General features: G+C 29.1%; 2 protein-coding genes across 6 annotated transcripts; one reads left to right on the top strand and one right to left on the bottom strand.

Moving 5' to 3' along the window:
- The first annotated feature begins 942 nt into the window (after positions 1–942).
- Positions 943–3,640, top strand: LOC103580652 (NADH dehydrogenase [ubiquinone] 1 alpha subcomplex assembly factor 3). The gene is made up of 3 exons (XM_008562488.2): positions 943–1,178; positions 1,258–1,390; positions 3,159–3,640. Exons 1-3 carry the CDS (start codon positions 1,126–1,128, stop codon positions 3,573–3,575), a joined length of 603 nt encoding a protein of 200 aa, XP_008560710.1. The 5' UTR covers positions 943–1,125; the 3' UTR covers positions 3,576–3,640.
- Positions 3,641–4,452: 812 nt separating this feature from the next.
- Positions 4,453–13,672, bottom strand: LOC103580673 (ATP-binding cassette sub-family G member 8). Of its 5 annotated transcripts, none has more exons than XM_008562546.3 (6): positions 13,628–13,672; positions 8,401–8,525; positions 6,754–7,533; positions 6,129–6,634; positions 5,594–6,060; positions 4,453–5,525 (listed from the first exon to the last, which is right to left on the bottom strand). In XM_008562546.3, exons 2-6 carry the CDS (start codon positions 8,511–8,513, stop codon positions 4,929–4,931), a joined length of 2,463 nt encoding a protein of 820 aa, XP_008560768.1. In that variant the 5' UTR covers positions 8,514–8,525; positions 13,628–13,672; the 3' UTR covers positions 4,453–4,928. The 5 variants fall into 5 exon arrangements, with proteins under 5 accessions (XP_008560768.1, XP_008560732.1, XP_008560750.1 ...); XM_008562510.3 differs by lacking the exon at positions 13,628–13,672 and adding an exon at positions 12,941–13,621; XM_008562528.2 differs by lacking the exon at positions 13,628–13,672 and adding an exon at positions 12,225–12,315.
- Between the last annotated feature and the right edge of the window lie 60 nt (positions 13,673–13,732).

Here is a 13,732-nt window from a genome sequence, read left to right as displayed (position 1 = left end):
AAATATAATTTTTAATTGATAAATTATTATGAGTGTGAATGTAGCTGACAACTGGTAACTTTTAAATTTTGGAATAAATAAATAAAATGTACCCAGGTAGCACACTTGCCTTTGTGACATCTATCAGATATCAATTTTTGGGCTACTTTTTGACTTGTCAATAAGGCATCAATATGTTGACAAAACGATCAGAAATTCATATCACCAAAAAAATACCTACTTAAAAGACTTAAGTGACAACAAAAAGTAAATTACAAATAGTGGGAAAATAAGTCATCTAAACTACTTTTGAGTTGACATGAGACAGGAAAAACAACACAACATCTCTGTCTTCGGAATCAACATTTGCAGGTCGTATTCATATCAAAAAAGATGACTTTGAGACAAAAAAAAATTTGTCTTGTCCTTTTAAAAGACATCTTGATGTTGACTCTGTGCTACTTCGGTAAGTACAATAAAAATGATACTGAAGTTAGCTGACATCTAATTATTTTTTTATTTTTTTTCAAACCGAGTTTATTTTCCAGGTTTAAATTTTATTGCTGGTATATCTAATCTATACACTATTTTAATTTAAACCCGAATAAAAATAATCCCGGCTTAAAAAATTGCCCTAAATTATAAAAAAAAATATTTTTTAAAATTAAACCTATAGTTTTTTAATTTTCTATATGTATAGATTTATGGTTTTTTTTCTTGTAAATAATTTGTTAAAAAAAGAATTTGAAAAGTGTTAATTGTCTACTATCTTCAAGATCAATAAAAATTTAAAAATCAGTACGCGCATTTTTTTAAATTTCTTTATTTTGATCAATTTATTTATTTTCTTAAAAATTTATAAATTGTCACATGTTTGCTACATTCACACTCATAAATTATTTATATTTTATATATTTTTTATGGCCAGTTATGTATAGAAGTGTAAGTGTAAGTCAAAAAATTTTATAATTGCGCATGTATTTTATTATTCGACCCTTCACACGCCGCAAGACTTAACCTGAAATATATATTTTGTTATTTATATTTATATACATTATAAAATATGAAATAAATATAGACAATAAAATTAATAATAAATGTATATTAATTATTTAATTGAGATAAAGTTGTAAATAATTTAAAAATATGACTAGTTTAATTTATCGGCATTTAGGATTGTACAGAAATGGACTATCAAAGTAATTATTTATTTTTTGAATTAATTAATGTATGTGCTTTTAATAATTAACTAATCACTCATTTATTTTTTTATTATAGACAATATAAATCTATACTGTTAAAGAGATTTATGTCAATGCACAAAGGTGCTTATGATGGAGATGGAAGAACAACCGTAACAATTTTAAATAAAGATCCCGAATATGGACTAATGATTGATGGTGTCAGTTGTGTAAGTGTCATTTATTATAAATATTTTTATTATACTTTAAGTAATGTTTTAAAATGAAAAATCTAATTGTCGACAGTACAAAAAGTATAGGATATTGTAATTTATTATATTCAATCTTGATGACAACTAGATTTTTAGGTATTTCTTATTTATTTATTTATTGAATTTAAATGTCAAGGCATAGAGCCAAATAGCAAAAATTATATACATAGTTATGCTTCATGTAATCACAATAAATAGATGGATAGCTTAAATATACAAATCTACACTACTCATATTTACATAAATATCTTTTTATATATTGTAAAATATTCATTTTTCATTTTAACCAGCTCATTATTCACTAATTAATCGTGACTTAAAAGACAATCAAATACTTTAGTCTTAAAAAACTCTAAACTATGAGAGTTTAGGATTTCAGATGACAAATCTTGCTAAAACGGTATAGCTGATACTACAAACGAGTGCTCATAAGTTGTAGTAGCAAAGTTTGGGATTTTTAAGGTGATATTGTTGTTTTTTGCAGCTATTCTATACGATCGTCTGATAGTAGGATCTTCATCTATAAATAGTCCGTAGAAATTTTGGTTCACCTGATGACAGTAATTTAAAAAATAGGCAGCCTAATTAGTATAACCTTCGTGACTTTACATTTAACCAATTTAGTGAACGTCGATAGGGTGTTATATGTTCACCTCATATCAGATTATAAATAATATAAATTTCTCATAGAAATATATGTGAAAAAAATGAACTATATATAAATTAAGAAATGACAAGTAATGCAAGAAAAATTGACATTTGATAAAAATAGTAACGAAAACCGAAAACGATAACTTAATTTTGTAAAATGCATCTTGAAGTTCGGGAAATTAGCATTAATTTTTACTACATAACTTGTGTTTTATAACAATTTTTTCTAACGAATTGATGATTTCGAATATTTGAAAAAAATTAAAATAATTTATTCTCCCAGCTTTATCTTATCATAATTTTTCAATGATACGACTCAAATTCGTAAATTTTATAGTGTAGCTCATGAAATAAGCATTAATTGAAAGTATTTTAAATTTATTTCTAATACAGTAGGACTTCGTTATAAGACTAGCTCGGGGCTGTGGAGGAAAAAATTCTTAGAATTGAGGTGTCCCTACGATTGTACTTAACAGCGTTTGCGCCCAAACCTCGCTATAAGACTATCGCCGTTTTGCGTTTTATTTATGTATTCGGTTCAACTCTACTCTATTATACAATGAATCTATTTCATATATAATCATAAATAAACAGAATTTTGTCGTTCTTTTCTGTTAATTAATTGTGTGATACCACGAAATTTGAAGTATTCTTTATGAAAATAAATTATTTAATGTACAATCTTTATGTATGTACATTTTATCTCGATTTTAGTCGTACTGGTCGTTAGTCTTATAGCGAGGTTTCGGCACAAAACTTTTATTGAGTAGTTAGTGGGGGAAGTGTTCCGAGCGAGTTTTAACTAATTGAGGGGAAGAGTCTTATAACGCGTAGCCTTATAACGAGGTCCTTGTCCTGTCAAACTAACAAAGACGTATATGTATAGTTACTAAATGTACTCCTAATAACCCAGAGTATGCAACCAAACAAACACGCCGATAGATATCTATAATCTTAAAAATTTTTAAGGAAATTGAGTAAATAATTAAATTGGTACCCTGTCATTAAAAGGGTACAATTACAATAATTTTTTTTGGTTAATAAATAAATTGAAACGATAAATAATTTATTACAGACAGGATTTAGATTAAATATTGGCTTGACTATACTAGGAGCAATGATAATATTTCCAAAAACTGTACTTGGATGGAACATAGCTTCTGCAAGTGATATACATAAAGATTCATTATCATTATTTAAAGCAATAATTCCAAGACCGGATATAATGATACTTGGTCTAGATGATAATTATCCACGTGATGCTCCATTTATCAAGGATTTTCGTAGCATTATCAAAGACTTAGACATCAATGTTGAAATTTTACCCGTTATAAAAGCATGTACGACGTTTAATTTTCTAAACTCGGAAAACAGATACGTCGTTGCTGCACTTTTGCCACCAAGAGTTCTTGAGAAACACGATACTCAATTAATTGAAGAGGTTGCTCTTCGAAAAGCATTAAGAACCCCTGTAAAAGGAATTACAGATTAAATTTTTAATTTACTTATGTATAATATAGTTTTATTAAATAAAAATTATGTAAAAATGTAAAATAACTTATATAATTACTTTTGTTTTTACTTTTAAATCGTAAAAGATATTCTCATTAAATCATTTAATAAAATAATCAGCTACTTAAACTAAAATTAATAAAATTTAAACGTTTAGTGTCAATTTCTCAATATTTTTTTGTGATTTAAGTCTTTTTTGTAAAAACAATAACATAGACAAAAAGTGATGAATTTTTTACGTGTACTTGACGTGATTTTTTTACAGAGAATCTGGTTTTGGTGGGATTTTTTTTTTATAATTATAAAAATTAGGTATAAAACCTTAAATATCTTTGTGGAAATAAACGACGTAATGTTATACATTAATAAAAAAAATTTTTTTGCAAATTGACAGAAATTTAACGCCGATTAATTATAGACTTACTTTTTAAAGTCAATTTGACATCAAAATCCGATTTTGTTAACTTGCAGTCAAGTTGGCTGTTAATGTTAGCATATTTAACACAAATATACTTCAAAAATAAGTAAAATCACTTGATATCACAAAAGATGATAAACATTAACGTGTCTATGAATGTTAAAAATTTTTAACTCAAGACCATTCTAAAAATTTCATTACACAAACGACAGGTATGCAACTCAGCCATAAGCGACCCTACCAAAAATAAAACTACCCAATTAAAGTCTGCCGCAACATGTCTAGTCTACTATGAAAGATAGAGGTACCTCTAGCCTCCATAAATTGACACAAGAGAAATTTTAAAATTTTTATTTGTTTAATAAGTCATAAAAATACGCAAGTTGTGAATAAATTCGATAGCGATAGGATAATTATTAACAAATAAATAGATAAAATATAAAAATATGCCGTATTTATTAATAATTATCAGTTTTAAATATGAGTGAGATTACAGACCTCTGACTCCAGTATAGAGACGGTAGTCTCGCGCCGTCTATGTAGAGTCTTCCCAAAGAGTAAGTCGCCGTCGGGAATTGTCGAAAAGTTTCGGTTTGTAATACTAGTGTGTACTAACGTAGATTAGATTCATTTTCTAAAAGTGGGGGTAAAAATCGACGGCAACGTACTCTCTGGAAGGACACACGCAACTCCTGTGTTTGAACGTGTACTTGGCGCGAGACACTACCGAGTCTCCGGATAATTACACTTTATTTATTGCACCACTAGTGTAAAATGAACTTTTTTATAGTAACTTTATATAATAATGTGGCACATAATTGTTCCTTATAATAAAAATACTAATATACAATAATATATCTATTTACTTTACATTAAAAATAGACTAAACAAAAAAATTATATTTATTAAATGTTTCTACGGCTTATTAGGTGCACTTCGAGGTCTTTTTAACGTCGTGTAGCGTATTAACATAAATCCAATAATAATTAATAATCCTATAATACCAATTCCAATGCCTAATTGAATACTAGTCGCATTATTAACATGATCAAGAGCTATTTCTCTCAAAGCAGCCGCACCATCAGGCGGTTCACAAAGCGCTTGTACAATAATATCTTGTCGCTGTATTTGTTTAGCTTTACAATTAGCTATTTTATTAAGTATCTGAGAATTATGGATCTCTGGTAATAAAAATGACAATACCCACTCCATAGGACTGAGTTTCTGATACCAAAGTGGTAAATTTTCCAAGTGTAGTGTTACACCTCCGCCTAAAGTTATTTCGCCGATTATTATACCAGAGATTAACGCTGCAACTCCACTCCATTTACAGATATGAGCAAAAAATATGCATATTAAATGTTGTAACATAATATATAGTAATCCATAGGCAAGATAATTCCAAAGCGAAGTAAAACTATCATTTAGTGTTTCATGAAGTCCGGCCATTGCAAAAGCAGGAACTAAATATGTTACGTAAACAAGACACCATGAAGGAACACTACAAATAAGCTGAAAAAAAAAATGATAAATAAATAATAATTCAATTACTATTATTTTAAATAATTTTAAATAATTACCTCAATAATAATATAAATAAAACGCCCGTATAGACCATGTTTTATATCACTTTCAACGTTGGGTCTTGCATTAACAACTTCACAAATACCAATTAAACCAAGCGGCCAGAAAAGAATTCCAAAACTTGAATAATACAATCCTACTCTGTCTCTTAAATGTAAATTATTGTCTCCAGCAACATTCCAAAATATTGCCCCGAGTATAATACTCAATGATGCAGCTACAACTATTTTTTGAACAAGTCTAGTCATTGTCCAGGGTTGACTATATATAAGAGTTTTTAAAAGCAGCGCATATATTTGAATAAATATATTGGCGTCGTATATAGCCGGTGGTAATACTCCAGGTGGACTTGGATCACTCAGACCTGGTAACCGTGATCTTGCTAACTCTGCAAGATGGTCTATTCTTTGTGATGACTCAAGCATTGCTTCTGCTGATAAATCATCAAGAGTCACTAAATCAACTATAAAAAAAAGTATAATTATTTTATTAATAAAGTTGTTAATAAATCTTTTATTATAAACAACTTACGATAGTAATCCGATGGGTTTTTAAACGGCGGACATGGAAATTCAGCAAGTGCGAAGTAAGGCAACATATCTCTTCTAGGTCCAGAGTACATTATTCTACCGCCTGAAGTCAATGCAACTCGCGAAACCATCGTGAGTATTTCATACGTCGGTGGATGAAGTGTCAAGACAACAAGCCTCTGTCCTCTAGTTGCCCAATGTCTTAAATACTCAACGAGAAAAAATGCATCAAAAATATCAAGACCATGTGTTGGTCTATCAAGTGTTAGTATGTGCGCATCTTGAAGTAAACGACAAGCTAACGATAGTCTTCTTGCTTCCGAAGTCGTTAATGAATTAATCAAGCAATGTTTAGTTGCTTCAAGTCCCAATTCCTGTAATACTGCTTCGATCTCCATATCAGATGCCCTAGAACCACCTTTTAGACACATGTAGAAACTAAGAACTTGTTGTGCCGTCAAACCAGGACTCAAACAGCATTCTGCTGGTAAATAAGCGACTCTTGATCTTTAAATATATAGAAAAATTAAATGGTAAATTAAAAATTTTAATTTAAACAATTGTTCAATTGTTTTGTATGCCTTGTAATTGATATTGTATAATTATATGTTATTTAAATTAATTACCTTAAAGCACGTGAGGTCACTGGTCGGCCATTCAGCAAAATATCTCCACGTTTTATTTTACGTTTACCAGAAATAGTTTCAATAATAGCAGTACCCTCTTTTTCAGTTGTTGCCATTATTGCAAGTACATCTGTAGCACCGGCTTCAAGTGTTATACCGCGAAGTAACGGTAAATTATCGGAAGTGGATAATTCTAGTTCGCGTAATTGCAGATGAGGATGCTGGAGTGATGGAATTCTTCGTAAACCTGCACCCAAGTAGCTTTCAAGTCCTGAATGACTTGGTACTGGACCTCCCAAAACTGTTTGTCCATATCCTGGATCAATCGGTGCTATACTGTGACGTCTATTCGGCCGTCCGGATTGTAAAAGATTTGCTTCACTTACACTTCTCAGTTTTGGGTGATCTCTCACAATTAATTGTGAGTGGGCTTGTTCACGTGGTGCCACATGAACCTGACGGAAATCAGGGTCACTTCGAGCAGATCTCATGGCAGTGCTTGACTGGGGTGGTATTCCACTGTGAGATACTTTTCTACCTTCTTCACTTGAATCATAGCCACTGGAACCATCTTTAGCGCGTGATGGGGGCAGTACACGTGGCAGTCCAAATTTTAAATATGTGTATGAATTGTTTGCCAACGGACTCTTGGGTCCGTACCGCGGATGTCTGAGGATACTCTGTACCGTTGAATCGCGGAGTTGGAAATTACCGTAAGGTAGAGGTGATTTTTCAGCTGAACCAAGCGCTGAATCCGTAAAATCGGAATTCAAATTTTGTCTGTCAAAATTTGAAAAAATTAATTATTACATTTTATTATTGTTGTTACATGGTAGCCATATTTCTGAAAAACTTGAAAATGTCAGGAATTATAAATATACTGGAAAAATCAGGGAAAAGTCAGGAATTTCGTCACAAAGCTGGGAAAATTTTTACTTTCTTTTTTTTGACTGAAAAAATCCGATTAATTTTTTTTTCTGTCAAAACTGTTCAAAAATTGACGCGGCGAATACGATTGTAATACTATTTTGAAAAAAAATAAGTAGAAATTGATTCCAATAGCGAAAAAATGAAGCAGTTATAATTAAAAAGGCTGTTAAAAAAAAAGTCTTAGTAAAAATCAATCGTCAGGATCTTGAAGCTATTAACATGCATATTGATAAGTTAGAAAACCAAAAACATTAAAAGTATACATAAGTATTGAACTAATAAGTTCCACTATATTTATTATTCGCGTACGTGATTAATATTTTATTAATATTCTATAAAACGTTCTTATTTATGAAATTTATTCTAGTGAAAATGAAAAATTTATTTATATTTTATTGTAGAGTAAGTTATATAAAAACATAGATTTAAAATAAACAATAAAAAATGATTCATTTAATAAATAAAAAGACGTATGAACATTGACAAATAATAAAATAAAGTTTCATTTAACGACAATGATTGATGATTTATTGAACTGACTTAAACAATTTTATTTTGAATTAAATAAATATTTCCAATGATTTAATATTACTACATATAGTCAGGGAATTTTTAAATTATTTGACTGGAATACCTGGAAAAGTCAGAGAATTTCAGTTTCAAAAATCGGTGGTCACCATGTATTAACATCGCATCATTGTTTAATCATTTTGATACCTGTATATTGACCAAGCATGAAGATCTTCGCTTGCTGGTGGTTCCAGTCCACGTGTATCAAGTACCCCAGGTACCGAGTATCTTCTTTCGAGTTCCCAAGCCTCTGATCCCATTGTCTCGGATTACTTGAAACAAAAACAATAAAATTTATTATTTTTTAAAATAATAATAACCTTGCATTGCTTAAAAAGTATAAAAAAAATTTAATTGAAAGAGGAAGATTACGAAGCGCAGTAAAAATTTACATTTCAAATGAGGCTTCAGTTTATTTGAAATTCTAGAATGCGACTGGTTAACATTGAAGTGAAAATAAAATAAAACAACCAACAGGAAAAATTATTGCAATACCAATCTTCTTATTCTATCCGAGATAGTGGATATGACGTCATTGAACTTAGTCATGAATTTCCAGTTGAAAATTCACTAGCCAGCATTCCAGAAAGACGCATAAACGTGTTTTTCTGTTTACGGTTCTGGAATTTTTCACAAATATTTAACAAAAAAACTATCAGTATACTAATGTAACTTTTTTTTTTTCTATAAAATGACATTGAAGTCAAGCAGAAGAAGTCATTTATATTTGAAAGATAAGTCGTTTTAATTCATTGACTTGACTCTAACATGCACTTCTACTGTCAATTTACTGCAGCATTATTAAATTATTTTTCTTCCCTTTAAAATAAAAAACTTTATGCATACATCGCGCGTGTCTGTAACACGGAGAAAAGAAAAAGAAATGAAATTAAAAAAAAAATGACGATGAAATTCTTCACAGCTTCTCAACTTAACGGTTTTATGTGAATGGCCTAAAAATCATCATCAGCAGCTGTTTATTACTGTTGATTTTAATAGCTATGCATCGTTAACTAATTACAAGCTTACTAATTTTTTATTAACTTTGTATAGATAAAAATTTAAATAAATACCAATTTTGTGATGACACATAAATAATCATATGTATGAAGCAATTGGAATACGATATGGAGATCATCATTTTCAAAGTAAAAGTGCTGATCCGCACATGTGTCATGAACACGAGTATGTCAAGGTATCATGTACATTTAAATTTTTTCTGTTACACCAATTTCACCAGCAGTTTCTTTGAAATTTATTTTTCTACCAACTGTTTAATTATTAAATTATCAAAACTGGTGACCGGCGATGAGTATTACGAAGTTATATTTTAAATAAATAATTTTAATAGACAATTTATAAAATAAGTTATAGAAATAGGTCAAAATTTAAACTAAACCGATTCAACACCTGCTGAGATAAAAGTAGTAAAATAAACTTCTACCTGCACGTGTTTAATTATCAAGTCAAAAAAATATACAATAGTGGTATACACATATATATGTTTAGCTGATACATGTACATTCAAAATACAAGTTAAAACTTTCTAATTGTCACTGAAACTTTTTTTTCTTCAATACGCACAGCATACCAGAGATATGGTGTTATTCTAAATAAAAATATAAATAGAATCCGGAAACATGTTTCTGATGCTATGTGAATATCACGATACCGTTACCTCGTGGCGTCTGGAATCTCAGAACGTATCATAAACATAATGCACATCTACATGAATATAAGTCATTAAATATTTTCCTTTTTTTTTTCTATTTAAGCCATTGATACTCATTCTCTAGTCATTCAATTACTGTAATTCTCGTTGCCACACAAAAACTAGGAGCACCGGTAAAATGCAAATCCAACGGAAAACTAACGTGGGTCTTTCTTGATAACAGCTTTTGCTATTTTCATATGAGAAAACAACTGTAAAATTAACATACATACTAAATTAATATGATATAAAATGACATTTCTTGTGGAACCACTTGGAACATAAAATATTTATAAATTATATCTTTGAATTAAGTATATTTACAGTGAAAATAAAATATTGGAAAACTTGGTGACAGTTCAATGAATTGTTACTTCATAAAATGTAAAAAAAAAAAGTTAAAGCACCGTTGAATTAAATTTCTTAACTCTTGAATAATTTTAAAAGTAAGAATGAAATTATTTTTTAAGTTAAAATATTTAATAATTTAATTTAAAAAATTATAAAATAAAATTTTATATAACAGTTTATTAGAAATGGTTTTTTTTTTTTTAGTATAATCTACATATTTCATTTCACTTTCAAATTAACATAATTTATACTCAATTAATTTTACAATTAACCCTTGAAACAAAAGAATAAGTAATAAATATTGTTTATTTTTCATCTCATTGAATAACTAATCGTATTATTAAATTAAATAAACAAAATTATTATCGTCTACTTCACGTCAAAGTTTCATTTTCTTCTGGGCATTTACTCTAACATTTATCACGATTTCATTAGAACAATATTTAATTTCTCTGTGATACGATGTCGTTTACTTATATACACGCAATGTTTAAAAATCCCACGCACCGGTTTCCATGCATTTGTATTATAAATTAAAATTTCAATTCAACTTAATAGTTGATAAAGAATTCATCACTAGCACATGTGCTTAACTATTATGCAGAACTATTCTGTGCAATGGTGACCCAAATTCTTAGAAATAAGAGTACCAAGATATTCCATTATTTTTCTTAGAAATCGTGGAAACCATTCGTAAAAATTACATAGTGAAGTAAATCTCTCTTTTGCGTTTCTCACATCACTTATGAGTAATTCATAAATTAGAGCAAATAAATAATTATTTCTAAATTATATCTATTAATCACTATTTTTTAAACTAATCATTGTACAAGTGTAAGTGATTATAAATAATAATAACAATAATTATTATTATTATTCCTGTGTAAAAAAAACTTTGACTATTCAAAACTTCAAACCGTGACACAATGACGAATTTTTTTTTAACTTTTTTTAAACTTTTGAAAATTTGAAAGAAAAATCATCGATTATCCTACACCGTAAAAAATTTTATGATAGTAAAGTTAGCGGAGATCTGACAATTTAAAAAATTTTGAAATAATAAATTAAAATGTTTATGAAAAAAAAATAAAAAAAATACATGTTTAGACAATTCAAAATTCAGTACATGCATTTTTTAAAATTTTATTATTTTTAATTATTTAATGTTTTCATATGTGATTAAAAAATTTTCGTATGTCTGCTGCATTTACACTCATAAAAATTTTTGGTGCAAAAATGGTTTCTAAGGACTTTACACAGCCTGCTCGATATAAAGATATAAACTCATGGTGTGAAATTTTCTTTTAACACGGTATGAGTGTTTTCTTTAACGCCAATTGGTGTTATTAGCTCGATATAAAGATTACACCACGAGTATATCATTATAATTTATGCAAATTATTTAAAAGTAAAAATTAAAAACCTAGTCTCAAAATAATCGAAAATTTAAAATAAATTTGCACGATTGGTGTAAATGTTATAATTCACACGGTTCAAAATTTAACACTGCGTCGTGTAACTTTCACACCGGCAGTGTTGAAAATTTCAACACCAAACATCACACCACACCGCAGTCAAAATATGCTAAAAAACACGTTCAGAAGTAGTTCAAAATCAACATTTTTTGAACGAATTTTGCACTGAAAAAAATTATAAAATTTATCACTTTTAATAGAAAGTCAAAAAAAGTTTACAAGAGTCTAAAAACGTTAATTTATAGTCTCCAGTAAATTGTTTGTTCTATTGAATTTTCAGGAGTTTTAAAATCGTTTAAAAAAAGTTTGTCGTCATGAAGCTTAGAATAGTCAACACCTTTTCAAATTTTTTTTTTACACGGGAATTATTATCATGATCATAAAAGATATTAATATTCACAATTTATCTGAACGTTATCTGAATTGCAAATTACCATAGTATACACTTGCATGAAGGTCACTGTATGTCTTGAACGCCCCAGCTCATATTCAAACGCCCATTTCATTAAAAATTTTTAAATTTTCTAACTTGATCCTTGTATTTATTAGTCAATAAATCGTGCATTGTAATAATAAATGATAATAATAATGACACAGCATGCAGAAAAATAAAATAAAAATACAAATGTATAATGAAGAAAGTTTAAAAAAAAAAGTAGTATCCAGTATCAATGTTCGAACGCGATCTCGATACACGATACATTCAGCGGATATCGATTCCCGGCATGTGTATGTACACAATATACCAATCGTGTGATATTATTCAAAAGAATTGTTTATAAAGATTTACTATCAGTTGTAATTAAAAGGCGAGAGTCTCTTCCTGTGCCAGGCACGTAAGTTTATTGCAAAAACTACTCTAATAAATCTTCAATTACTAAAACTTTATATGTATATATTTATATATATATAACGGCGTAAACTACTGAATTATTTTAGCAGAATCCACCAACCACAACGAAATGACTCAACTATGAACAATACTCTTTGCTATACAAGATAAAAATCATCCATAAATTAAATATATAAAATTTATTTACCATTTCAAGTTATAAAAACTTAACAACTAATCAATTTAAATATATATTGTTTTATTATTACTATAACAACTTGTTAAAGAATTATTGAATGAATAATAAATATGACTCACCCAATGAAAGTATAGTAATAATAATTAAAAAAACAAAAGATAATAGTAATCGCACTATTCTCATTAAATAAAACACCGGCAATAGTGAGCCTTCATAGCTTCTCGTGCATTGAATGCGTATGCGTTTGAATTATAAACTGATATGAAAGAACCCGCGATAGCTGACGCTCACTTTCAGAAGTAATCTCAAGTTAAAATTAACGCATCATATTTTACTATTATGTCAATTTTTATCAATACACTTGATCAATTTAATTAATTGCCTGTCACATTTGAAATTTTACATCAAAGTTTAAATTTTTCGAGTTTTCTTCTGCTGTCAGGAATTATTTTTACGACTTAACTCCAAAGTCAGAACGTTGCCACGCACTGCCACGGAAAGTCGACGGCTTCAAGGTATGGTACCCAGTGGAACTAACACAGGACCAAAGACCATACCAGCCAAAGTAACTTTACAAAACCTAGTGTATATATGTATAGATATATATAAAACACGTACACCTATAATAATCTACTCTTTTATTCTCTGGCTCGCTTTTACCAATGTACTTTAAATTCTTCACTACTCACTACTCCTCCTTCTTTTCAACCATCACCACTACAAATCCTACTACTGATCCTGTCTACCTCTACCTTTGTAAATTCCCCTACCTGTTGTACTTTTTTTTAATAAGGGAAGACATTCACCTCTCTGGTATTACTGCTGGAGAGCCACGGTGTGCTACGGTGAACCACACGGTGCTGGTTACAAGACCTGAAAGAGTATAGTGTTCAAGTTTTAGTTTTATTCAG

The sequence above is a fragment of the Microplitis demolitor genome, chromosome 5 (genome assembly GCF_026212275.2).
Source record: "Microplitis demolitor isolate Queensland-Clemson2020A chromosome 5, iyMicDemo2.1a, whole genome shotgun sequence".
Classification (NCBI taxonomy): domain Eukaryota; kingdom Metazoa; phylum Arthropoda; class Insecta; order Hymenoptera; family Braconidae; genus Microplitis; species Microplitis demolitor.
Note: the sequence above shows the minus strand (reverse complement) of the source record. Positions and strands in the feature narration are given on the sequence as shown.